At 35.1% G+C, this 25796-nt stretch overlaps 4 protein-coding genes across 10 annotated transcripts; all 4 read left to right on the forward strand.

Annotated features, from left to right (window-relative positions):
- The first annotated feature begins 1771 nt into the window (after positions 1–1771).
- ALN (allantoinase) lies at positions 1772–6855 on the forward strand. Of its 2 annotated transcripts, XM_012236195.4 has the most exons (16): positions 1772–1954; positions 2101–2194; positions 2326–2446; positions 2650–2723; positions 3066–3142; positions 3413–3449; positions 3521–3606; positions 3961–4020; positions 4374–4516; positions 5082–5208; positions 5347–5502; positions 5578–5688; positions 5801–5911; positions 6045–6143; positions 6309–6454; positions 6571–6855. In XM_012236195.4, the coding sequence occupies exons 1-15, from the start codon at positions 1868–1870 to the stop codon at positions 6435–6437; spliced, it is 1512 nt and encodes a 503-aa protein (XP_012091585.1). In that variant the 5' UTR covers positions 1772–1867; the 3' UTR covers positions 6438–6454; positions 6571–6855. The 2 variants fall into 2 exon arrangements, with proteins under 2 accessions (XP_012091585.1, XP_037492442.1); XM_037636514.2 differs by lacking the exons at positions 3066–3142; positions 3413–3449.
- Positions 6856–6996: 141 nt separating this feature from the next.
- Positions 6997–11399, forward strand: LOC105649528 (DNA mismatch repair protein MutS, type 2). The gene is made up of 5 exons (XM_037636513.2): positions 6997–7614; positions 7743–8703; positions 8790–9314; positions 9955–10416; positions 10838–11399. The coding sequence occupies exons 1-5, from the start codon at positions 7142–7144 to the stop codon at positions 11132–11134; spliced, it is 2718 nt and encodes a 905-aa protein (XP_037492441.1). The 5' UTR covers positions 6997–7141; the 3' UTR covers positions 11135–11399.
- A 4812-nt stretch (positions 11400–16211) lies between these two features.
- Positions 16212–22412, forward strand: LOC105649531 (putative nuclear RNA export factor SDE5). 6 transcript variants are annotated; one of them, XM_020685699.3, is made up of 13 exons: positions 16213–16398; positions 16948–17050; positions 17129–17560; positions 17705–17730; positions 17871–17948; positions 18561–18634; positions 18758–19005; positions 20106–20188; positions 20450–20506; positions 21258–21325; positions 21438–21544; positions 21630–21700; positions 22139–22412. In XM_020685699.3, the coding sequence occupies exons 2-13, from the start codon at positions 16993–16995 to the stop codon at positions 22253–22255; spliced, it is 1419 nt and encodes a 472-aa protein (XP_020541358.1). In that variant the 5' UTR covers positions 16213–16398; positions 16948–16992; the 3' UTR covers positions 22256–22412. The 6 variants fall into 6 exon arrangements, with proteins under 6 accessions (XP_037492454.1, XP_012091587.1, XP_020541358.1 ...); XM_037636528.2 differs by having other exon boundaries at positions 16976–17050; XM_037636526.2 differs by having other exon boundaries at positions 16212–16398; positions 16948–17560.
- A 424-nt stretch (positions 22413–22836) lies between these two features.
- GRXS17 (thioredoxin family protein) lies at positions 22837–25515 on the forward strand. Its single transcript, XM_012236202.4, has 3 exons — positions 22837–23272; positions 23364–23438; positions 24134–25515. The coding sequence occupies exons 1-3, from the start codon at positions 23102–23104 to the stop codon at positions 25364–25366; spliced, it is 1479 nt and encodes a 492-aa protein (XP_012091592.1). The 5' UTR covers positions 22837–23101; the 3' UTR covers positions 25367–25515.
- Positions 25516–25796: the final 281 nt, after the last annotated feature.

A 25796-nucleotide genomic window follows, 5' to 3' on the forward strand; every position in this document is an offset into this window, starting at 1 on the left:
TAATTAAATTTTCTTTTGAAAGATTTTTTCTTAATTAAGTTCTAACGAAAGTTTAACATTGTAACTCTACAATTCTGAGGATGTTTGAATACTGTTAATATTACATCAAAACTTATAGTTTATTACTTGAGATTATTAGCACATGGATAGAAAATTATATATTCTTAAAGATGTAAAATTGAAATTCTCTTTTTTTTTTTTTTTTTTTTTTTTGTTGTGTCAAATAATGGACGGAGATGGAATGAAAGTGGAGTGAATTTTCATGGATACTCGATCCAAAAAAAAAAATCCATTTAAAATATATTTGGGTAAGTTTGAGACATATAAATATTATATTAATTAAAAAATTATTTCATGATCAATGAGGTGTAGGTTGAGATGATTAGTGACATTAGTTCTTACAAGATTGAGAATACAAGTTTAATTTCTAAAATTCTACTTTACTGAAAGAATAAAAAACTTTTATGCTCTGTATATCCATTGCCTTCAAATTTTAATATTTTGGCTTATTGAATATAATTAGACGGTGATATAACATAAATCCAAATAATTCAATTCATTTAACATATTCTATTCATCTCATTTTATTTGTTTCAAAATATTTGTAATGTTTCTAAATTTATATTTCTAAATAATTTTTTTTATAATAATATTTATAATTGTTCATGAATGATTTTTATTAATATTTTTTTTTATTTTTGTGGAAAAAATGCGACAAATGAAGATTTAATAACATCTTTTTGTTTGATTTAATGGTAGAAAAAGGTAGTATTAAATATAAATATTATGAAAACATCCATGTCATAGAAGATTTATAAATATAATTATGGATAATTTTGAAAATTAATTTTTTTTAACCATGATTACACCTCAATTCTGAGAGTCGAAGACTATGATATTTAGATAGGTTTCAACCCCTCAAATAACTTTTAAAAACTCATATCTAAATCTATCAAATAACCTTCATCCAAACAATAAGTAAAGTAATATTACAGGAAAATATGGTAAATATTTTTTTATATATATTTATGGAGAAATTATAATAAATGGAAGTTTAATAATATTATTTTATTTGATTTGATACTATAAGAAGGTAATATTAAATGTAAATATTACGAAAATACTATTTATAAGTATAGTAATAAATAATTTTAAAATTTAAAATTTTTAACCATTACACCCTAATTTCAGACGTTGAAGATTGAGATGTTAAAATATGTTTTTAACCCCTTAAATAACTTTCAAAAAATCATATTTTTCCTTAAACCTTCTTCTCAAACGACTAAATAACCCTCATTTACGTTACTTTACTTTTCAAACCTGCCAAATAATCTCGATCCAAACCATCTGTTGATGAGCTAAGGGTAAAAAAAAAAATATATAAAATAAATTTTATTGACTAAATTTTTAATATACGTAAACCATATAAACAAAATGAGAATAGATAGAGTATGTTTTAGTCTATTGAATATGATTAAATTTCTAAAAATTTAAATTCATATAATTGAATTCGTAGAATTTAATACAAATTCAATTTTTTTATGCCAAATATAAAAATTTAGATTTATAAGTGAATTATACAAAATTTTATAAAATTCATTTATTTCAAAACAGGTAAACTAATAATTAATTGTGATTGTAAAAAATTATTACCATTTTTTTAATGATTGGTTTTGTACTGATTTGGATGGATCTATTTTTAAACTAACAATAAAATGTGCTTTCGGTTTAAAAAATGTTTGCAAGATGTATATTTTATTGGATTATTTCCCACAACATCAGTCGCACGTGAGTCAGCAACGCATACAAGCTTTACATCGTTCTATGGGAGAGAGAGCAGTAGTAACAGCAGATAGAACGAGTAGAGATGGACAATCTTCAATGGCGGATATTACCTTTGCTGGCACTTTTCGCTTCGTTTCTCTTCTTCTTCTACGTCCAAAATTCTTCTAAGGTAATAGTTTCTGTCTTCAATTTTTCCTTATTGATTGGTTCTATACCTTCTGGTCAACGGGAATCGCTGTTGTTAGTTGTTACATACATATATCTCCAACTCCAAGGCGATGTTATGCTAATACGACGACATTTCTGGTGTTGCAGTTGTCCCACGGCGACTGTAGCCTCCTTCCTTATAAACATTATTGGATAACCAGCAAGAGCATTGTGACACCACAAGGGATCATTTCCGGCGCAGGTGTGTTTTTATAGATAATATTTGCTCGCCTTTTCGCTTAATTTGGAGCAGATAGTCATAAAGATATGCTGCTTAGGGATATTCATTCCAATTGCTATAATACGTTGTTGTTTAAATTTATGATTGAGCAGTAGAGGTAAAGGAAGGGAATATTGTATCCATAGTTAAAGAAGAGGATTGGCAGGGATATTCCAAGAGGGGACCGATACTTGATTACGGAGAAGCTGTGGTTATGCCTGGCTTGATTGATGTGTAAGATTAGTGTGTTTCATTGCCTTGTGTTTTTATTTTGGTACGAGTTATTTCGATAAAGTAAATTGTAATTCAATTATTTCTCAACTACTGGGGAAAATTCAGAATCCAGTTAGCTACTTTGTTTGCTAAATGATGATAAAATAATTAGACTCTAATAACTATCTTCTTCTGATGAAGTGCTTCTGGTATGATCATGGCAGGCATGCACATCTTGATGATCCTGGAAGAACTGAATGGGAAGGATTTCCTTCAGGAACTAAAGCAGCTGCAGCTGGTACAGTTTTCTGCCTATTTGCATGAACTTTATTAAATTTATAATAAGGAGAATCCCTGATTATCCCTATTAAAAGAACAAGGTAAAACATTCACAATTATATGTTGTCTCCACTTTTTGACTCAATTGATGTGATTTATATATTTTGACATGGGATGTCTATGGATATCCACACTCCAGAATTGTTTTATTTTTCTTCATTCCTTTTCCTTATCTCTTGTGATTGGCTTGTTTTTCTGCACTATTATTTACTAGTACTACTATAGGATCTTTTATGTATTTAACTATGCTTGGTCTATTGCATTGTGTGAACTAAACATTTAGATCATTATACACGTACAGGAGGCATTACAACGTTGATTGACATGCCTCTGAATAGCTTTCCTTCGACTGTTTCTGTGGAGACTTTTAGACTCAAGGTACGAATGATCAAACGAGACCTCTATACTTCTTTTAACAAATGCACAAATGTAAGTGCTTTAGACATGATAATTCTACTAAATTCAAGCCCTGGTATGGGATGCCTTTTTCCAGCATACTCTAGGTGTCGCAATTCAATTCCATTTATCTTTCTCCTTATATTGAACCTATGCATGCTTATAGAGGTTCTCTTGTTACTTGTTAGTTGTTACTCATATATATCTCACTAACTTTTTTCTTTAATGGAACGTTTGACATGCTTGTGTTAGCTTGAGGCTGCAGAAAAGAATATCTATGTTGATGTTGGTATGATCTTGAAACTGCATGCTATGATGCCAATATCTTAGAGACCCGTTTCATGACTAGATTATCATCAGGTTTCTGGGGAGGCCTAGTTCCTGAAAATGCTTTCAATGCAAGTTCTCTAGAAGCTCTCCTAAATGCTGGTGTTCTTGGTTTAAAGGTAAAATGTCTCTCATTTATAAGCTAATTGCAACAGATAATTATATCCATGTCTTACAAGATGTTTCCTTATTGAAATCTTCATTGTAGCCAATGATAGCATCGTGTCAATGATATCTTAGGCATTATTTATTCAGATAGGATGTTATTATTTTTATCATACAATAGAAGTAATATCCTGTCATATCAGTGAAAAGCTCAAATGAACTTTTTTGCAGTTTGCAATTTAATTACTCAAATGTGATTTGACCTTTTATTTATGTTTGTATAGTCTAGTTTTGTTTTTGTATGGACTAATCTTCTTACTGCTTCTTTTTTTTTTTTTTTTTTTTTTTTTTTTTTTTTTTTTTTGTAGTCTTTTATGTGCCCTTCAGGGATCAATGACTTTCCTATGACCAATGCCCGTCATATCAAGGTCCGTTGCTTGGAGCATGGTTCAACTTCTCTGATATAAAGCTTGATCTGGTCAAACAAATGCAGTTGGAGTTTCTAACTTAACAATCTACACTGATACACAATGTGTTCTACCTTTTTTTTTTTTAATTTCATTTTTTTTTTTTTATTTTTATAATTGACAAACTCATACATAATTTATTAATGCTCTTTGAAATTTTGTACCCTTGATAATTCTCGTTTGTGCATTGAAATGATTTAAACAGGTGGATGATGATTCCCCCTCTTTCAAAGTGCTCTAATTCCTCCATTTTTTAATTTTGATTGAGTTGATTTTATTTGTTTGTTTAAGATTCATACCATTTACTTCTTTAGGAGGGATTATCTACACTGGCAAAATATAGAAGACCTTTGCTTGTACATGCAGAGATTCAGCAAGATTCTGAGAACTACACAGAAGATGCTGAAAATGACCCTCGACATTATTCAACATACCTTAAGACAAGGCCACCATCATGGTAAGATATTGTCAATGACTACTCTATGTGAAGAAGTGGGCAAGTTACAAAGCTCCATAATGTTAGTTAATATAATTTCTTTTTGGAGCTAAAAGTTTGCAATCTTATTGGAAATGGAGCTAAAAGAAAGCATAATTACAGAGTTCAGTTTTTTTGGATATTATTAGTAAAAAAAAAAACTATATATATGTATATTTTGATTTGGCTGTTAAAATTTTTTTCTGATATCTCTTGGATGTCATTTGTCTAATTTTTGTTCCTTTATTTTTCCTTGAAGAAGTCTAATGATTTTTCAACGCATTGCACCCTAGTATCATATTGGCAAAATTAGCAATTGAATATTCTTCTGCACTTCCTTAAAAAGCTGTGTAATGCCAATTAACATTTGGTGAAAAATTAACATTTACATATAGGTTTATTGCAACAGGAATCAGCTTTCCGTTTACATTTTATCAGAAAATTGTTTGCAGTAGCATTTCATAATGAATTTATAATAAATGGTTGATTGACATGATCTCTTTTTATTTACTTATATAACTGCTGATCTTAGTTTTTCCCTGTTCAGGGAGGAGGCAGCTATTAGAGACCTAGTGACACTATCAAAGGACACAAGGATTGGTGGTCCTGCTGAAGGAGCTCATCTTCACATTGTTCATTTGTCTGATTCAGGTTCGTCCCTGCAACTTATAAAGGTAAGGAACTTTTCCTTTTTTCAAGTTTCTGGTTGGAATTATGGTCATCAATTCTCCTTTCATTGCTCCAACCAAAATTTTTAGTCCTTGGTAATAGCTAAATACTTTTTCAACATGTTGTCTATTCTATTTTTACAGCTAGCAAAAAGAAGTGGCGACAGTGTAACTGTTGAGACGTGCCCCCATTACCTAGCCTTTTCAGCAGAAGAGATTAAGGATGGAGATACCCGTTTTAAATGTGCTCCACCCATCCGTGATTCAGCCAATAAAGAAGCACTATGGAAGGCTTTGTTGGTACCTGTGATTCCAGGATGCATTTGAATCCTATGATCCTTTTTTCTTCTATCTTATGCTTATATTCTGTTTCAGGGAGGAGATATTGACATGTTAAGTTCTGATCATTCACCAACAGTCCCAGAGCTTAAACTTTTTAATGAAGGTAACTTCTTGAGGGCATGGGGGGGCATATCATCTTTGCAGGTTAGTGTTTTTTTTTCCTTCTACAACACGTATGTGTGTCTTTGATTCAGTTTACTATTTTGCTACTACTGGTTTTGGAACTCATTGTTAACAAACTTGAGAGCATCTGCAGTTTGTTCTTCCTGTGACATGGTCATATGGGCGAAAATATGGAGTAAGTTTGGAGCAATTAGCATTGTGGTGGAGTGAAAGGCCCGCTAAGCTCGCCGGACAAGATTCAAAGGTAAAGCAAATTTCTTTCTATTGGCTTTCCAACTAATAAAGGAAAAAAGATATTAAAAAGGAATAAGGACATGAAATGATGTTGCTCATCTTAGATCAGGTCATGTCAACTGAATCCATATTATTTTTTGCAGGGGGCCATTGTAGTTGGAAATGATGCAGATATCGTCATATGGGAGCCAAGCACGGTGTTTGATCTCAACAATGATCTTCCTATATATTTTAAACATCCTGTACATCTTCTGATCTCCATATATACTTATTTTATAAATTCCATTAATTCTTGTTTCTTTGAATAATATCTTCTTCTTCTTAATCTTCTTCATCATCTACTTTGCCTAATGACCACTGAGAATTAGTTAGTAGCATCAGAACCACTGATCATATTTCAAATACAGAGTATCTCAGCCTACATGGGAACCAAACTTTCGGGAAAAGTTTTGGCAACATTTGTTAGAGGAAACCTAGTCTACAAAGAGGGAAAACATGCTTCTGCTGCTTGCGGTTCTCTTATCCTAGCAAAATAAAGGGGTAAACTGGAAATGTAAGCCATGTAGCCAATTTCCCAACTTGTATTTTTTTTCTACTTAATGTCATATTTGTGGTGTTAGTTTTGAATAATCTGGTTTTCTAACACTTCCAACTTGTTTTCTTGTACAGATTTTAATCAAGCTTGTCCAATTGACTATTTGATGCAATTTAACAAGAAGTGAACATCTGGGCTCGGATGTTGATAGATCAGTACTGCAATTAAAACAAGAAATATACGAATCATAAGCCATCTCGTCACTATCATCAGTGTTATCACATTGTAACTTATGTGTTAAATTAGATACAAACGAACATTTTGCAACCACATGAGATTACTATTGCTGCTGTTGCTTAGAACGCATGAATCTCGACGTTGAATGTGAAATTTACGGATAAAGCTCGAATTTATTGTCATTCGTATTTTCCATGGCTAGATTAGATAAACGGTAACTCTGTCTTTAAAACGACACCACATAAAATATTTTCTCATTCTCATCTGTTATCATATCTACAAAAATGTCTCTGTCGTCGAACGACCGCGTGAAAGTTGAACCAATAGCCGTATTGACGCTAAACTCTCGCTTAGCTTGGCTGTCAGCTGAAAATGGATAAGAGACCGCGAGACCCCAGCCAGAATGCCCACCGGCACTCGAAAATGAAAAGGCAACTGAATTTCAAATTTTAGCAATAGCGATAGTCTATGGAAGTCTCGTATCACTTCATCTCCGTCAGCAAATCCCCAATTCTCTTCTCCAAACCCTTCAAGACCTTTAAACCTCTCTTTTCCCTCCAAAACTCGCCCGACTCGATTTCACCTCAGCTCTCTCTGCAATCCGAAACCTTAAAAGTCCTAGAATGGAGCTCGCTTTGCGACCGGCTCTCTTACTTCACATCAACCTCAATGGGCAATTCAGTCGCTCGAAATGCAAGCATTCCCATCGGGAAAAGCCTCCAGGAAAGCCGTAAGTTACTGGACCAGACCGCTGCAGCATTGGCTGTCATGCAATCTGGGCCGCTGGATTTTTCGGAAATTGAAGATGTAACTGGAATTGTGGATTCTGCGGTTTCTGGGAATTTGCTTACTATTGGTGAGCTCTGTGCTGTGAGACGGACGTTGAGAGCTGCAAGGGCCGTGTTGGAGAGGTTAAAAGATGGTGGAGATTGCTTAGAGAGGTATATGAATTTTATTGTCAGTGATATGTTCTCCTTAGTTATATGTTTTATTTATGCCTATAGTTTGTTATGAGCATTTCTTTAAGAAGACAGGATCTCATGCGTTTTTTTTTTTTTTATTTGAATAGGTACGGTCCACTTTTGGAAATTCTCCAGAGATGCAGCTTCCAAATAGAGTTGGAGCAGAAGATAGGATTTTGCTTAGATTGCAATCTTTCGATAATCCTTGATAGAGCCAGTGAAGAACTGGAGATCATTAGGTCTGAAAGAAAGAGAAACATGGAGAATCTGGATACCTTGCTGAAGGGAATATCAACTCGGATTTTTCAGGCTGGGGGTGCTGACAGACCTTTGGTAACTAAGCGCCGTTCTAGGTTGTGTGTGGGAGTTAGGGCAACCCACAGACACTTGATTCGTAATGGTGTGATTCTTGATGTTAGTGGTTCTGGTGCAACATACTTCATGGAGCCTGATGATGCAGTCGAATTGAATAACCTTGAGGTCATGCTCTCAAACTCAGAGAGAGCTGAGGAAATAGTCATTTTAAGCTTGCTTACATCTGAAATAGCACAATCAGAGAAGGAAATAAAGCATTTATTGGATGGAATTCTCAAAGTTGACCTTGCATTTTCTAGAGCTGCTTATGCTCAACAGATGAATGCGATCTGTCCAATTTTGACTTCAGAGGGCTGTGAAGGTGAACTTTCTGGGGGAGCACATTATCCATTGTTAATAGATATTGAAGGTATAAGACACCCATTACTTATTGGGTCATCTCAAAGAAGTTTGTCTGATTTCCTTGGTTCCAATTCTCAGAATTCAACTGAATTGAATTATGGAGATGGTGTAATGGCTACTGAAAGGTTGTCAGAAACTGTATCTGAATTTCCTGTGCCAATAAACATTAAAGTGGAATGTGGAACCAAAGTGGTTGTAATTTCAGGACCCAACACTGGAGGAAAAACTGCTTCTATGAAAACTCTAGGCATAGCATCTCTTATGTCAAAGGCTGGCTTGTTTTTGCCTAGTAAAAACATCCCAAGAATTCCATGGTTTGATCTTGTTCTAGCGGATATTGGAGATCACCAGGTAATAGTTTCCCTTGTCTATGGGAAATGTGCTCTTAGTTCAATCAGTTGGTCCATTCCATTCTGACTGTTTTTCTTTTATTGAAGTCGCTGGAGCAAAATCTTTCAACTTTTAGTGGGCACATATCACGCCTTTGTAAGATCTTGGAAGTGGCCTCTAAAGAATCACTTGTCCTCATAGACGAAATTTGTAGCGGAACAGATCCTTCTGAAGGGGTGGCACTTTCAGCCAGCATCTTAAAATATCTTAAAGATCGTGTTAACTTAGCTGTTGTAACAACTCATTATGCTGATTTAAGTCGCCTCAAAGATAAGGATACTGGATTTGTGAATGCGGCCATGGAATTTTCTCTTGAAACCTTACAACCTACTTATCAGATCCTCTGGGGGAGAACTGGTGATTCTAATGCACTAAGCATTGCTGAATCTATTGGTTTTGATAGTAGTATTATTGAACGTGCACAGATGTGGGTTGAGAAGTTAATGCCTGAAAAGCTGCAACAGCGGAAAGGTTTGCTGTATCAATCACTACTGGAGGAAAGAAACAGATTGGAAACTCAGGCCATGAGAGCTGCTTCACTTCATGCAGAAATTATGCAAATCTACCACGAGGTATAGTTTAGACATTCCAGCTTAGGATGAAATTGGTTGCCCCAATTTTTATAGTGTGCTTTGTGTCTGTGTTGTTCAGTCAAGTTATTTTGTTTCTCACTTCAACTAAGTTTCATGTAAGTACTCTGCAGTATTAGCCGAATGAAATGCTTTACTGTTAGTGCATAATTTGGCAGCCCCTTTAGGATCTGGTTTTTCTAGTATTAGTCTTGGCCAGTGCTTGGATCCACAGCAATTAAAGGCACAAGGCGCACTAAAGTGCAAAGGGCTCTGGAGCCCAGGTGCCAGCCTCTAGGTGAAGGCGTGCCTTTAATAACTATGCTTGGATCATCACCATTTCAGCTGCTGTATCCTGCCAAAATTTACTTGACCAGTCTTGATGGTGTATCCTTGAATCAACACTTTTAGTTTAGTTGTAGCATATGGCATACATATCTTAGAGATTTCTAGAAAAGATTGTCAAAATTGATTTTTTACATGGTTTCGAAATTTGCTCCATTAGTACCTGAGAAATTTGAATTGATTGTTAGTCTGCAAATAAGAAAAAAAAAATATGTGACATTCTTGAGTCAATATTGTGGCACTAATTACTGTTCTTTGTTTGCCTTTCCTTTGTTTTTCATCGATTTTATTGATCAAGATTCAAAACGAGGCAGAAGATCTTGATAGGCGTGTGCCAGCACTCATGGCAAAAGAAACCCAACAGGTCCAACAGGAAGTAAAGGTTACGAAGTCTCAGATAGAAATTGTGGTGCATAACTTTGAAAATCAGCTTAGAAAAGCGAGCCCAGATCAGTTTAATTCACTGATTAGAAAGTCAGAATCTGCAATTGCATCCATTGTTGAAGCTCATTGTCCTGCTGAAAGTCTTCCTGCCAATGAAGCAGATAGTAGTTCATATACACCACAACTTGGAGAGGAAGTCCATGTGAAGGGACTAGGAGATAAAGTAGTTACTGTAGTTGAAGCACTGGGAAATGATGAGACAATCTTAGTCCAATATGGTAAAATAAGAGTTTGTGTGAAGAAAAGTGATATTAGATCCATTCAAGCTAACAAGAGGAGAGATTCAACACATTTGGTCCCTCGATTAAGGAAGCAGGTATATATTACACATTGCTCTCAAAAGATCCAACTGTTTTGGTATAGGGCAGGCATTCCTCAGTCTATCTCATTGTTTGCATTTCCTTGTATTTGATTCCAAAAGGCCAGAAACAATTTTAATTTTAGCAAAATTTCCCATACAAGATGTATGAATGTGTTCTTGGGTTTCATATGCACACCACATGCAACACCAACTCTCATTTCTTTGATCTATTTTTTTCTGGTATATGCTCTGCAGATGCTTGTGAATTTAATCGACTTGGGCCATGGTTTTTTAGTTTAGTATCGGTCTACTTGTTTAACTTTAACAATTTCTTGTTCACTTGAGAACATGTGCTTTTGGCCTGTGGTTGGCTTCTAATTATATTCAAACTGAAGTCTAAATATGCTGATACTGCTTATCCTGGTCCATATTGCAGGGCCAACAGAGTCATTCAGAGGTCAATAAAAATGAGGAGGTTTCTTATGGCCCTAGGGTACAGACATCAAAGAACACTGTGGACCTACGTGGTATGCGAGTGGAAGAAGCTGCCATTTACCTTGACATGGCCTTGTCTGAAAGTAAGCCAAAATCGGTCATCTTTGTCGTGCATGGGATGGGAACTGGAGCTGTTAAGCAACGAGCATTGGAGATATTAGGAAAGCATCCATGCGTGGCCAAGTATGAAGCTGAAGGTCCAACGAATTTTGGTTGTACAGTTGCATATATCAAGTAATTGCCATTTTCTGGCCACTGAGATGGTTTTCTGAACAAATTACCCCGGTAAACATTTTACTATGTTATTTCACAAGCTACATATTCATTTAATATATAGAATAATAGAATTGTGTGCATAAGATTTGTGAAATTAAGAACTTCACTGAGTGGATTACATGCTTGCTCCATTTCAAATATACACCAAGTGCTAGCGTATGTATAAATGAGACTTTTCAAGTAATTAAAAGCTGCGACCCTGTAATTCTGAAGGCCTTATTACATAACTTAAGATCCCAAGCTTATGTTACTAATTATATTCTTATGTTTTATTCTTTGGAAACCAACCTTGATATTAGTTGTGCCCTGCAGCAACTTTTTTGGGTTGATCATCAGCTTTGTTGTTACTAAAATCGCCATTACTACCCTGGACACTTGGTCTAATTTGACCGCCATAGCCACAGCTGTTACATCCTCCACTTCCGCCGCCAGCATTGGTTCCATTATTCTTGCAAGAATTACAACTGCAACCCCCACTTACTCCTCCTCCTGCTCCTCCTCCAATAACAAGTCCTGGAATGGTAAAACCTGGAATTGAGATACTACCTCCTCCTTCTGCACCATTACCAAAGCCAAAGAAGCCACCACCCGCTCCAATGCTTATAGAAGGAATATCTCCCGATGACTCTGTCTCTTCAAGTCCCATTTGGACTCCATTTTTAGTTGCTTTTTCCATCTCACTGAGGACTCTAATACTAGAACCGAGACGAAAACATAGTATGATGAAGAAGATGAAGCTAAACAATTTGAGTGCTGCCATTTTCTGGATGGTTTTGATGTCCTGAATGGCTCCCATAACACACAGAAGCTGATTAATTTATATCAAACAGTTGCATGGCTTTGTGAAACAGGCATCAAAGGTTTCGTGCAATTCTTTCCTTGAAATCCGGAGTCATTCTCATAGTGCTTTTGTGAACTGAACAGAAACTGTTGGATATGGGGCTAAAAGCGAGCAAATAATGGAGGTGGGAAGGAAGTTATCCTATTTTATCAAAATAATCACAGTTAAAAGTGTATCCTATCTCTGTTTCATGTGTATTATTTTCAGAATAAGAATAAGCTCAATGGGTTCATTCGTGTATATAGTGCGAATTGCATTGCAACTGCTAAACATTTCTAAATTATAAAATAATTCTATTAAATGTTTCAACTTATAAAATTAGATTATTTAAATATTTATTAAATAATTAGAAAATATAAAAATTATTAATTATGGCAATAACTATGGTTTTCAATATTAATGACAATATATAGATTAATATTTGAAGTTTCAAACCCAGTAGTCTTGTTGATACATAACTTTCATTTCTGTATATAATTAGAATGTGTAATCTCTCTCGAGCCAACACCTTATTAATTATTTGATAGTAATAGAGAATTGATTCGCAGGATTGGTGGGCTTTTTCTCTCTCTCTTTTTTTTTTTTCTGGAAAAAAAATGCAAAAAAGAAAGGAAAATTAAAATTTTCAGACAACGAAAAAACTTTCCTGTAATTCATGAAAGAAGGGAAAATTATTTTTAGCCAATATCATTGTGCTGTAATATGTTATTATTATATATCAACATCATTAAAAAATAACATTATGTGATGTAATTAATTAATTAAAAAGATACAAGCTCAAATATATAGGATAATTAATTACTATTAAAAAAACGTCTCCAAAGTTTGATGTAATTAATCAGTGGTGGAGTCAGGAATCAGGATCCAAAATGGAAGGGGCAAAATTTTTTTTCAAAGGTTAGGAGGGACTTCTTTTCAAAAAAAAAAAAAAAAAGGTTAGGAGGGACTAAATTAAAAAAATACACTATTTTAAGGGATAAAATTGAAAATTTTTAAAAATTTACAGGTGAATTTTTGGAAAAGAATTTTGCTGCCCTCCCTCCATCAGTGTAATTAATGCAAATTGTTTAAAACTAAAGTATTTGAATTTCTAAGTTCATATGTGGTGAAAATATATGAATGATTAATTAATCTTGAACAGATTAGTTAATTAAAAGTACTGAAGATTTTATTGAAGTTAAAACTCAGCAGTTTTCCTGCTAGCTTAATTATTATTACAAAAGACTCCAAACTCCTATCTTTAGTGCTTGCTTGGCATATATTTTCAACCTGGCCTGCAGCTTTTGATAAACTCAGTCACTTCATTGATTGCAAGAGCGAGTTGATTCACAACTTTATCGTCTAAATGATTCGAGCACCCCGGAGAAGGATTTGTTGGGCACAGAGGAGGTTGTGGTTGACAAGGAGCACAGCCACCTAAACAGTAGGGTTGATTTACCTTATTAAAACCACTTGAATAATGATGACTATCGCGGCCACCGTGCTCTGGTGGTGCTGGTGCTGGTGGCGGCGACCAGAATGGACCAAGAAAATGTTGCCGATGAGTTTGACGGCGATGGAAGCTGCGACTAGCTATGTCATCTGGTGGGGTAACAGGTGCCATAGCCATGTTTGTCATGATGGCTTCATGATGATAAGAATCAACATATGGTGGGTCTGGATCAGGCTCGCCTCCTCCTAAGGTCAGTGAAACAAATACTAGTAAAGCTAGAAAATGCCCTTTTGTTGCCATTTTGACGATGAAGAGACCCAACTCGGTGCCTTTTGGTTTGGCTTTGATGATGATTTATACAGTGAATAATGCATATATGCTAGCTACAATGGACCAACCTAATTCTATTATATTATTTTAATTATACATATTAAATATTAAATTCTATTTTCCTTTAAAAAAAATTATCAAATTCTATTTTTAAAATATTTTTTAATTGACTTGATTTATGGGTAATTCTGTACACCGAGTATAGATAAGTCTTATTCTATCTTTTAGGATTATATAGACTGAAACCCTATATCTTGTCCGCTATATTTTTCTCCTGAAATCTCTTGAGCATATGAATTCACGGTTATTAGCACGGGCTTCTAGACTTTGTTTCCTCCTGCTGATGCATATACCCTCTATAAGCAAAATCTAGAGGGCTTTCCCCTCCAAATTTACTTATTATTTTTGTCTTTTATATTTATAATAAATATTTTTTAAAAACTTTTATTAACTAAGGTTTTTTTTTTTGAAAGGAATTAATTAATATTTGGTTCACAGTTCACAAATGACTGTATCAGCATAATTTTCTAAAGAACTAGACAATGAAAGTGAAAATTTCCTTTAATTTTAGAGGTGTAGTTAGATTAATGCAATTAATTAATAATGCGAGTTCTATATTGCATTATTAACACGGAAGCAAATTATTAGCGCTCATGCAATGAAAATGAACCAATGTTTAAACTAAGAACAAAAAATGCATGAGCTAGATAAGCTTAACAAAATTCCTTATTTTAAGCTGATTTCTGACCAAAACACAAGATTAATGCATATCTCTTTCAATTCCACTATAAATAAGTGATAACCAGAGTATAGAATGCCCACCAAACAAAAAAATGTCAACCAAATGGTCTTTTCTAGCTTCATTTGTTTTACTAGTAAGCTTCGAAGTCTCTTCTGCTATTCATCTGCCACCAATTCAAATCGGCATAGGCATACCTGGTCATGAGCCAGGCGCTCTAGGCACACCGGTGCGTAAAGTTTCTGTCAACAAAGACGATTCCGATGATACATTAACTCGTCCTGCCATGCCAGAAAGAGACTCTGTACACACACACCATGAGTCATACGCTTTAGGCACACCGGTGCATGGAGTTACTGTCAGCAAAGACGATGATAATGGTATGTCAGAAAGAGACGTTGCACGCACACACAATGACAAAGAGAAGCTTCATCATGTTCATAAGAAGGTAATTAAGCAAAATGATCCACCACCAGGAGCTGGAGGAGTTCTTTTTGGTTCGCATCAAATTGTGTGTGACCCAGTTCCTCCTCCTTGTAATAATCCGTGCCCACCTCCAGCACAATGTTGTCCTCCTCCTTCGCTGTGCCCGGGCAGTGGTAATGGGATGGGGAAGCAAAATGAAGCACATGTAGCTCGTCTTGCTCTTGCAATCCAACAACTCACTGCAGTGATTAAGGATCACAAGTCTGTAAGCCAGATTGAACATATGCCGAACAAGCACTAGACAGTAGACACCTGTGTCTAGTTAATAAAAATAAACATGAAGTCACTGTAATAAAGCATGAAATTGCTGTCTTTTAACTTTTAATTTATAATAAATCTCCAGCTTTTCTTATCATGTTATTAATATTACTGCATTGAATTGAAGGATGTTTGGGCAAGGAAATTATTAAAATCTTCTAGCATTATGATCTTGCTATCATCTACCATTTTTTTTTTTTTTCACTTCCAAGTTAGAAATTGCAACTAGAAAACGACGAGTAGCAAAGAGAAACGACGCCGATTTTTTTGTTAGGAAAAAGTTTGAGGCCTAAACCCAACATGAAGTCCACCACCATGGCCCAAACCATCTACCTAAAATAGGCCGCTTTAATATAAATGGGCCAGGAGTGAAGCGTGTCGTAAACAGTTAATACGAATTTATTTGTTTCTTTAGGACAAACATTTAAAAAATGATCCATCCACATGGCATTACCCAAAATGGAAAATTATGCAATAATTCATTCGAACAAAACAATTATTGGCTGAATCAAAAATACAAATCAATGTTTTTAATATAAATCAAATTGATTCGATCTTATTCAAATTTAATTATTTTTGATAGATTTTAACTTATTTTTAATTTAATAAAAACTGAATCATACCAAAAAATTGAATTTTTTCTATTAAAATCGAAAATAAAATCGACTTTCTTGCAAAGAAATAAAAATGAAATTGCCTGATAAGTGATACTTTTACATAAGTAAATGGATTATCGTAAATTACAAAATTGGAATCAACACAACACAACTTCGCAAGAAGGGTTTCTACCAATTTGTCCTTTATTCCCACGCGCCGGAAAAGAAAGGCAGAGGTTAGTCCACGCCACGCGCACTCTATAATGAACTTGCAAAGGAAGCCAAATGTAATTTATTGCAAAGAAGACGCGTTAAGAAGGGAATCGAATCCGACAGTGCAGGTTAGCAATTGAGCGCCAAAGCTTGTATTTTGTATTTTTGCTTTTCTTTTTGTTATTTTCCTTTTCTCTTTTTCCGAAAATACCCACAAAAACCTTCTGCCACAGTGCTACTCCACTCATATGTTTTCCATTTCTTTATCAATATAAATCACTCAAAAGCTCACATCGAGGTATCCGCTCCATTATCTCTCCAGGTTTCCTCTGTAAGTCACTTTAGTTCTCTTAGAGTTTGGATATTTATGGCAATTTGCATTTGCTATTTGAAATCCCGATTCCGTCAATTCTTTGTATTGCTTCTTCTATTCTAATTTTGATGCTTGCTTTTGCCAATTTTGTTTGAATTGATTATACTGCATTCGATGGGAAGCAACCATTTGGTTAGATATATTACATTGTTGATTGTTAACGAGTCTCTCTGGGTTTGGCTTTTGTGATCTATTTTTGTTCTTTTGTTATCTATGTATTACTGTTAACAGTTTCAGCAATTTGGCTCTTTTTAATCGGCAGACATGCATTTGATGTATGTGTATCAAACAAAAAGAGAAAGAAAATTGATTTATGTGTGTAAATGGATTGAGCTTATATTGCTACATCACTCCTAAGGTGTCTCTGTATTAGCAAATAATGCAGTTTTGCGTTTTTCTTTTTGTATGTTCTGGTGACTGTGTTGCATTGCTTCTTGTAGCAGTTTGTGTAAAATTATAAATAGTGCTATCCTGCTTTCCAACTTTGTAGCCTGAACTGAATTGCAGATAAGCCCTGTTCTTGTGACTTTTTCAGTTTCAAAATATATTTAAATGGAATCATCTCTTACGAACACAAAATATGAAGACAATGATGAAAGTAAATTGAAAGGTTTGTTCGAGGTCTTTGGGTCTTTTCTTTCTCTTGAAGATATAGCTTCTGCTTATTATAAGGCGGATCGGAATGCAGATTTGGCTGCTGAATTCTTGTATGACATGCAAGAAACCACCTCTATGTCTTCATCTGTTGCATCCATAGTAGAGGAAAGAGGTGAAGAATCTTTCAAATCATTCTCTGGCCATATTTCTGAGAAATCATGCCATATTAATGGAAAGTTCAAAGCTCGAAAGCAGAAGCAGCGTCCAGTTTCAGGAGGCACCGTTTCAAGCATTATTGGCAAAGATTATATTAAGTCCATGCCAGTAGCTAATGGTACTCGTATGGGAACAAAACCAATGAAATTGGATGTGAAGGAGTTTCCGATGTCTGAACTATGGGTGGAGGAAACTAAGCTGAACCCGTCAAAGAATGATCATATGCATAATAATATTGAAGGTTTTTTCTTCAGAATGCTAGGAGATGGCTTTCAGTTGGAAAGAGATGTGATTCATCAAGTTCTAGGTAAATCATGGTTAATGTTTGCTATTTGTTTGTGGGGAAGTGGGGTTTTATATTCTTAATCCTTTGATTTGCATTATATCATCTTCTATCAAGTAAATGGCTATTTATTGAGGCTAATGATCAAGTTTTTTTATGAATATGCAGTTAGCTATGGATATGACATGCAAAAGGTAGGCTGAGGTTAATTTACTTGATAAATTAATTTATGAAGATACTGCAAAATTTCAGTCTTTAACCATTGAAAGTTATATATCCTGATTTGCATTACTAAGCATTTCTAACATTTCTTTTTGTCATTTTTGGACCTCAGAGCATGGAGAAACTACTTGATTTTTCAGGGACGAGTTTGGATGAAGGGAATAAATGCCTTGATACATTCACTGCAAAGGTTAGTGTAACAGCCAAAATTTAATGGTTGGATCATGTTGTTGTTCCTCTTATTTATCAGATGTCAAAGGGAATGAAATTAATTTGCATCCTATGGGGTAGCATCAAGTATCATTGCTTTTGGTAATCTGTAAGGTGTGCAACTGCCATGTCTATGAACTTTGTAAGTGTTTGAGAATTGATGATGGGGAGTCATGGTTTCTAGTCTTGATTTCTTTTGACGCTCCAGGGGTTGGTTGCTTTCTAGTCTTGGTTTCCAGTATGCCCAACTTTAGTTTACTAGTTCAGTGATTTTACCAACATTCAACAATATAGGGTTTCCCTCCTCATTCATCTTTGTCTGCTTGCTAGTATTGCGCCAAGTTTACTTTTTTGTGCTTAATGTAAAATGAGATAATTACTGTTGTTAAGTTCATGAGCTTCTTCAACTTTTTAACTATTATTTTATACATTTAACCAAATTATTTCAATTGAAGTATGAATGTCTTAAGTGTGCAGTAACATTACTAAGCTTCTCGTGCAACAAGTTTTTCTTCCTATCCACCTAGATTTGAGCAATATTAAACTACTCAATGAATGCATCTTTTTCTTATTAAAATATTCTTTTTAACAGATTGTAAACGTTCATTCAAATTCTGAAGAACCCTCATTTGGAAAAAAATTGCTGCCAGTGGGTTCCCAAAGAGGGTATAAGTTAAATATACTGTTACTTTCCAAGAAGGGGTGGTTGCTGAAATTTCTGCCATCGACCATTCTTTTTTCTTATAACTGGAGAAGATTACATTACTCTCTTTTTCTTTATTGATTCAGTGATGGAAATGAAATTTCATATATAAATGAAGGAGGATCTGCTGGACAAGAGGAGAGAAGTGATCTCCAGAAGGAAGTGTTAGCTGCATTATTTGACACTGCTGACAGATCTGATGGGTTATCTAGAAAAGCAGCAAGAGCTGCAAGGAGGCCTAGAGTATTAGGAGAACTGGTGGTTGAATCTCCAAGAGACTTTACCTTAGAATGCAAAGCTGATTCCATTTGTTCAAAGCAAGAAAATGACAAAGGTATGTATTTTCCTCCATGTTTTGAGAAGTATAATGACCAAGCATTTCATATGAAACTCTGATTCAGCCAATAAGAAGCTCTGGATACAGCAAGTTTTTGCAACCTTTGCAATGTACCAAAGAGAAAAATCTGTTGCACTTGTATTTTAATTTATAATTTTAGGATTCACAAGTTACAAATTTCTGTACTTCTCCATTCTTTTTTTTTTCTCTGAATCTTTTACTTTAGTTTGATTTTATTTAGTGTTTAAAATTTGTTTCGCATTTTGATTGTGAGTCTAAGCCATTTTAGGTGGTGAGTTATCGTTAATGTTTTATATTTTTAGTAAGTGAAGTAATAAAACTAAAGAGACTTTACGGCAGTTCTTTGGTGGGATTCTGTATGTATTCCGATGCTAGATATTATGCTCAAGGAATTGTAAAAGTGTGAAACTTAGAATCTCATTCCTTTTTTCTCTTAGTTTTGCCTGCAAAATTTGATACATTTTAGCCTTTAAATCTCTTCTATGAAACCATAATTAAGTTGCATGCATTTCTTAAAAACTTCCCAATGAGTACTGTTCAAAGTGATAAACATCAATTGCAAACAGTTTTCTCTTGTTTTGTTTGCCACCTAATAATCATAATTATACTCGTTTACTAACACTAATTCTCCAAGTGCATTCAAAACCTATACAAGGCTGTCCTACATCAACCTTGTATGAGCACTCAAGCAATCAATTGTTCGGAATCATGGAACTTGCTGTTTTTTTCTGTCTTTATAGTTATCAGAATTTCTAATTATATTAGCTGTTTAAGTTATATATTTCTTCTTCCAAAACCTCATTTTTTTTCCAAACTCATTGCAAGGAACATTCAATATACCTTAGTTTATACATTATTACCATGGACTTGATAAATAGTTTTTGAGAAGCATATGCTTGGTTCATTGGCTGGCAAAATAGATCCAGATCTTGATCCTTTCATGTGAATCCTGACAAATGGTCTTTTAGGAATATATTTTAGATAATAGCTTGTTTCCTTAGCACCCTTCCTACTTTTAAAATATATGATTCAGTTTGTCAAATTTTTCATGGTTTTCTTCCTTGTTGTCATTACAGATGAAGAGGAAGAGGATGGTTACCAGCAGCTTCGTATAGCTGTAAAGGAGTATCGGGTTACAATGAAGGAATATTATAAAGCTGTAAGTTGCTTGTCCCATTTCTGTTCTCCTTAATTTTTTCTCCTAATTTTCATAAACTGAGTTGTTACTTTGGTAAAAGAATATAACATATATTTAGTAAGCTTACTAGCTGATAGAATTTATATCCACATGAATATACAATTATTTATGGCCTTTTGTGCCTTGCTTTTTGTTTTATAACATAATCTGGGGCATTGTTTATGCCAATTTGGACCTCTTTTCACTGGACATGATGAAATAAGCATGTTTGTTGCTTGTCAGGCTGTGGATGCATTTGCAAAGGGAGATCATGATCAAGCTAACAAACTTATTGATAAGGTTAGGCGTCTTACCGTCATCAGATAGGAGGATAACCAGTACCATTATTAAGAAACTCAAAATATAAATAAATATAAGAGTAATTACTATGTAGTCCCTAAGTTTTTGTCAAATACATTAATAACGACTTCGGTTTTCAAAATTACACTATTTATTCCTTGCATTATAATTCTATTATACTATTAGGTCTAGTGGTTAGTTTTTCTGCTCAGTGGTTATGAAATATCAAACACCCAAAATAATTACTACCTAGAGACTAAATAGGGTAAAATTGTGAAAATTGAGGTCCTTATGAGAGCATTTCATCAAACCATAATGACTACATAATAATTATCTTTTGAGTTATTTTTGACATTTCATAGTCATATAACGGAAAACTAATGCTTAGACTTTATAGTGTAATAGAATTATAATGCAAGGATTAAATAGTGTAATTTTAAAAACTGAGGTTCTTATTAGTGTCTTTGAGCAAAACCTAGGGACTATATAGTAATTACACCATAAATATAATTAGGTTTACTTTTTTTTTTTTTTTTTTCCCTCAATTGGTAAAGTGGGTAAATCACTAGATAAAAACAAATTGTGCCTTCTGGCTGGTAAAGGTCTCAAGGTCTCAAAGAGTAGTACTAGAATAGCAAAAATGATACTTTTTCAAGGGGACCTCAGGGTATGAATCTTAGGAGGGATCTCATTGAAGATCCTTGTCGGATGGTTTAATGCTTTTCAGATGTAAGCGTCTTTCATGTTGCAGGGACATTTTTTTCATGAAAAGGCTCGCAAGGCAGATGAAGAGTCTAGCCAGAAGATTTTTGAAACCAAGTTAGTGATTTTCATTTTAGTGTTTGTGTCTAATCAGGGTGCATTTTATTTTTTTCTTTCCTTTGTGTTGAATTTTTCCGTCTTTCAACATTTCTTATCTTCATTCCAACAGAAATGCAGATAGACAAGACGAAGTAACACTTGACCTACATGACCATGGAGCCAAGGAGGCAATGCGTCTTTTGAAGTTTCATCTTTCTTCTCTTTCAGGCATCTCATGTATGTCATCATTATCTTGTTCCTTCAATTTGCTTTTGAATCATGTCAAATAACATGAAATTATCCAATCAACTTTTTGCATTAGCAATTAAGTACCTGAAGGTCATCCTTGAGACAAATGAAGAAGATACCTCAAAAGGGGCACGTAGAAGATTGGTAAGTTTACCTAATCAATTGACCTTGCCTTCAGTCATTCAATGGTCCTGAGATATTTATGCAATACCCTTGTCAGTTATTTTTACTAGGATTGTGTTTTTCAACTGATAAGAAATTTCATTTTGCTTGTAATGGAAAAATTCTTTGTCTTTCAAATCAAATCCTGAGCCCTATGGCTCAGTGTTGTCTAGTAGTCGTTTTAATTCTACACGTGATTCTTCACTAAGAGAGGGACATTTCATCTCAAGGATAAGGCAAAAATGAAAATGATATAATTTCAATTTTATCAAGAGCTGTATCTTCCCAACTTATACAAGTTCTCTAATTTGCATGTTGATTTTTTTTTTTTTTCTGATACCGTTGTAAAAGTTCTACTTGTGTTAAAAATCATGGGGATATATGACTATATCTCTCTTTTTGTCTTTTTTATTGGCATAGGTTATGAAGCTGTTAGAGAAGGAATCAATTAAGTGGACAGAAGGACAAAATTCCGGAACGATATTGATTCGTTTGGATAACATCAATCGAAAATGTTTGAGTTTTGCTAAAAGATAGCATACCAGCTTGGAATCTTTTTTTTTTTTTCCCCAAAATGTATTCATCTTCAACAGATTGCGAGCCATTGAAGGTTGATTGTGACAAGAAATGGAAACTATTGCAGTTTCCGAGATACATTTTGCAAATTAGAGGAGTTTCTTTCTGTCTTTGCAAATTAGCCTCTTGTGTTGATTAAAACTCAGCTTGGTTTCTTTGTTACAGTTTTTTTTTTTTTTTTTTTTTTTTCACATTAATGAAACTGGAGGCACAACAAAACTATTGGTTTATCGAACAAACGACAACATATGCAAACAAAAGGCAATGTCGTTGATGACGAGCGCTAATGGGTTCAATGCTTCCACGACTTTCCATTTTTCAAAAAAGAAAAATTGCTTTAATGAAACGACATTTTATTCAAGGAACGGCTGCATTGAAGGACACTTCGTAGCTTTTCCGAATTCTCGGCCTGCTTGTAGGATTCTAGGGGTGCGAAAAATGATGGCGTCCATAACAGACTTTGCTAACACGACTCATTTATAGGACTAGAGCTGTCGTCTGTATCGGACGGCTTCCTGTTTTGCGATTGTGGTAAATTAGAAAATAGCACATTGATGGGGCCTACATCGTTGGATCCAGCCCATCCAACACAAATTTCACTAAATGGACGGTGATAAGTGCTGATGTAGTCTACGTCGCAAGAGGTCGATTGATTCCTCAACGAGAAAAAAATTAAAGAGAAAGAATAAATAAAATTGCATTGAAATCTCTCTTTCGTCTCTATAATCAATCGCTGCTAGTACAGACAGTGGTGGTTTTTGGGGGTAGGGTTAGTTTCGACTCGGACAGAGCAAGACAAAGGTAATAATGGGTGGTACAGTGAAGGATGTTCAGTCAAAGGCGGAGCTTGATAACGTGCGCAGCAGTGGCGCACCTGTAGCCGTTCACTTCTGGGCGTCATGGTGCGACGCCTCTAAGCACATGGACCAAGTTTTCTCCCATCTCTCCACCGATTTCCCCAACGTCCACTGCCTCAGGGTTCTGTCTTTTTATCTCGCAACTAATGTCCATTTTTATATATAAATAGTTAAATACGAATTGGGATTTGAATTGGTGATGGTTATTGTAGGTTGAGGCTGAGGAGCAACCAGAGATATCAGAGGAATATTCAGTTTCTGCTGTGCCTTTCTTTGTTTTCCTTAAGGTAACATTTGTGGGTTTCTGCTTTTTTGCTTGTTCAAAACTCATGTACTAGAACTAGTGGTGTTTAGAGTGGGTGGTTTATACGGCATGTTACCACTTAGAGTGATCTATGCGTTTGTAGGCACAAAAGACATGATTCAAGAGATGGCAAAGGACATGAGGTTGGAAGAAGGTTTCTTAATTTTTGGAAGTCTAGAAAGGGAGAAAGTAGGATTTTATAGGATAAAGTTGGCGAGACATGCACATAAGTTCTGTCTAAGAGGAAGACTTAACTGTTGGAATGCAATCTCATGTCTGTATACTTGTTTCTACTAAGCATTCTCATTTTTGTGTTATCGTCCCTCCATTTCAATCTGAAGATCTAATTTGGGTAATAAAGGATTATGGACTGAATTAAAGTGTATCTTAATCTAGGCAAATGATAAAATCCAATAATCAATTCATTCCGTGAACTTTTAATTTAGTTCATTGACACTGTTGTGGTAGAGATCATTGGAGATGGTTCCTAGGAAATATTGCCTGTCAAAAGAATTTGTTTTGTAATATTGCTGCTGTGCTTTTGAGGAATTTTCGTGTTGTTTTAGAAGTAGGAAATGAGTTCAAGATTTCAATTTTGATGTCTAACTTTTTTTTCTTTCCTGGAAATACTGCCTCAAATTGGTATTGATGTTTATTGAAATTCATTGTCTTCATCAGGACGGCAAGAAAGTTGACACATTGGAAGGTGCTGACCCCTCCAGTTTGGCCAACAAAGTTTCTAAAGTTGCTGAATCTGTTAATCCTGGAGAACCTGCAGCCCCTGCCAGTCTTGGAATGGCTGCTGGATCCAGTATTCTTGAAACAGTGAAAGAGTTGGCAAAAGAAAATGGCTCTTCCCAAGTGGAGAACCAAGTCCAACCTGGCTCTGGCGATGCATTAGCAAACCGTTTGCAGCAGCTGATTAACTCTCATCCGGTCATGCTATTTATGAAAGGCAATCCGGAAGCACCAAAGTGCGGGTTTAGCCAGAAAGTTGTTGATGTTCTGAATAAAGAAAATGTGAAATTTGGAAGTTTTGACATCCTATCTGATAATGAGGTACGTGAGGGGTTGAAGAAGTACTCTAACTGGCCGACTTTTCCTCAGCTCTATTGCAAAGGAGAGCTCCTTGGCGGATGTGACATTGCAATTGCAATGCATGAAAGTGGTGAACTAAAAGAGGTTTTCAGAGATCATGGAATTAATACTAATGATTCTGTGGAAACAAAAGAGAGTGAAGTTGGAACTGGAAAGGGCGGCATCTCAGAATCCACTGGCTTGAGTGCAACCTTGACCTCCCGACTGCAAAGCCTGATCAATTCAAGCCCAGTTATGTTGTTCATGAAAGGGAAACCTGATGAACCCAAGTGTGGTTTCAGTAGGAAGGTTGTTGAAATCCTTAAAGAAGAGAAGGTGAATTTTGAGAGTTTTGACATTCTTTCTGACAATGAAGTTCGTCAAGGTCTTAAAGTTTATTCAAATTGGTCCAGTTATCCTCAACTATATATTAAAGGTGAGCTTATAGGTGGATCTGATATCGTGCTGGAGATGCAGAAAAGTGGAGAGCTTACAAAGGTCTTGGTTGAGAAAGGGATTTTTTCGAAAGAGACTCTTGAAGATCGTTTAAGGAGTTTGGTTGCCTCTTCACCAGTGATGCTTTTCATGAAAGGTTCCCAAGATGCTCCCAGGTGTGGTTTTAGCTCCAAAGTTGTAAATGCGCTTAAGGAGGAGGGTGTAAGTTTTGGGTCCTTCGATATTTTATCCGATGAAGAAGTGAGGCAGGGACTAAAGGTCTTCTCAAACTGGCCAACATTTCCCCAGCTGTATTACAAAGGCGAGTTGGTAGGAGGTTGTGATATTGTAATGGAACTGCGGAACAATGGAGAGCTGAAATCTACCCTATCCGAGTAGGAGTGAACATGTCTGTCATAATGCCAGACAAACCTATAGTTATATTTTTGGTCATGTCAGTGGTGTGTGAGGATGTCATACACAAGACTAGAGTTTGCATGTTAATTAATACTTTTCTCGTTGATGATTTTTATGCTTTCTGGTGTTAATTGTCTCTACATTATGCACTTTTCTTTTAGCTATATTACGAGGGTCTTCTCTTGCTTTGGGCTAGCTATATTACAACTAGTTTTCTGTGTGGTTGCGCCGCTGGAATGATGAAAATTCTGCAGGAAAGTCTGCTAGGTTGAGCTTTTTTTGCAAATAGTACATATAAGCTGCTTGTTTAATTTCTTGTGATACAGTATAAGTGGTGCAGCTACATTGCAGAATGGAGTACTTATTTTGGAGGAATCTATAGAACACCATCTTACCGTTACATATTTAAAAC

Source organism: Jatropha curcas, chromosome 11 (genome assembly GCF_041381405.1).
Source record: "Jatropha curcas cultivar XTBG-Jc1 chromosome 11, XTBG_Jcur_1.0, whole genome shotgun sequence".
Taxonomy (NCBI): Eukaryota; Viridiplantae; Streptophyta; class Magnoliopsida; order Malpighiales; family Euphorbiaceae; genus Jatropha; species Jatropha curcas.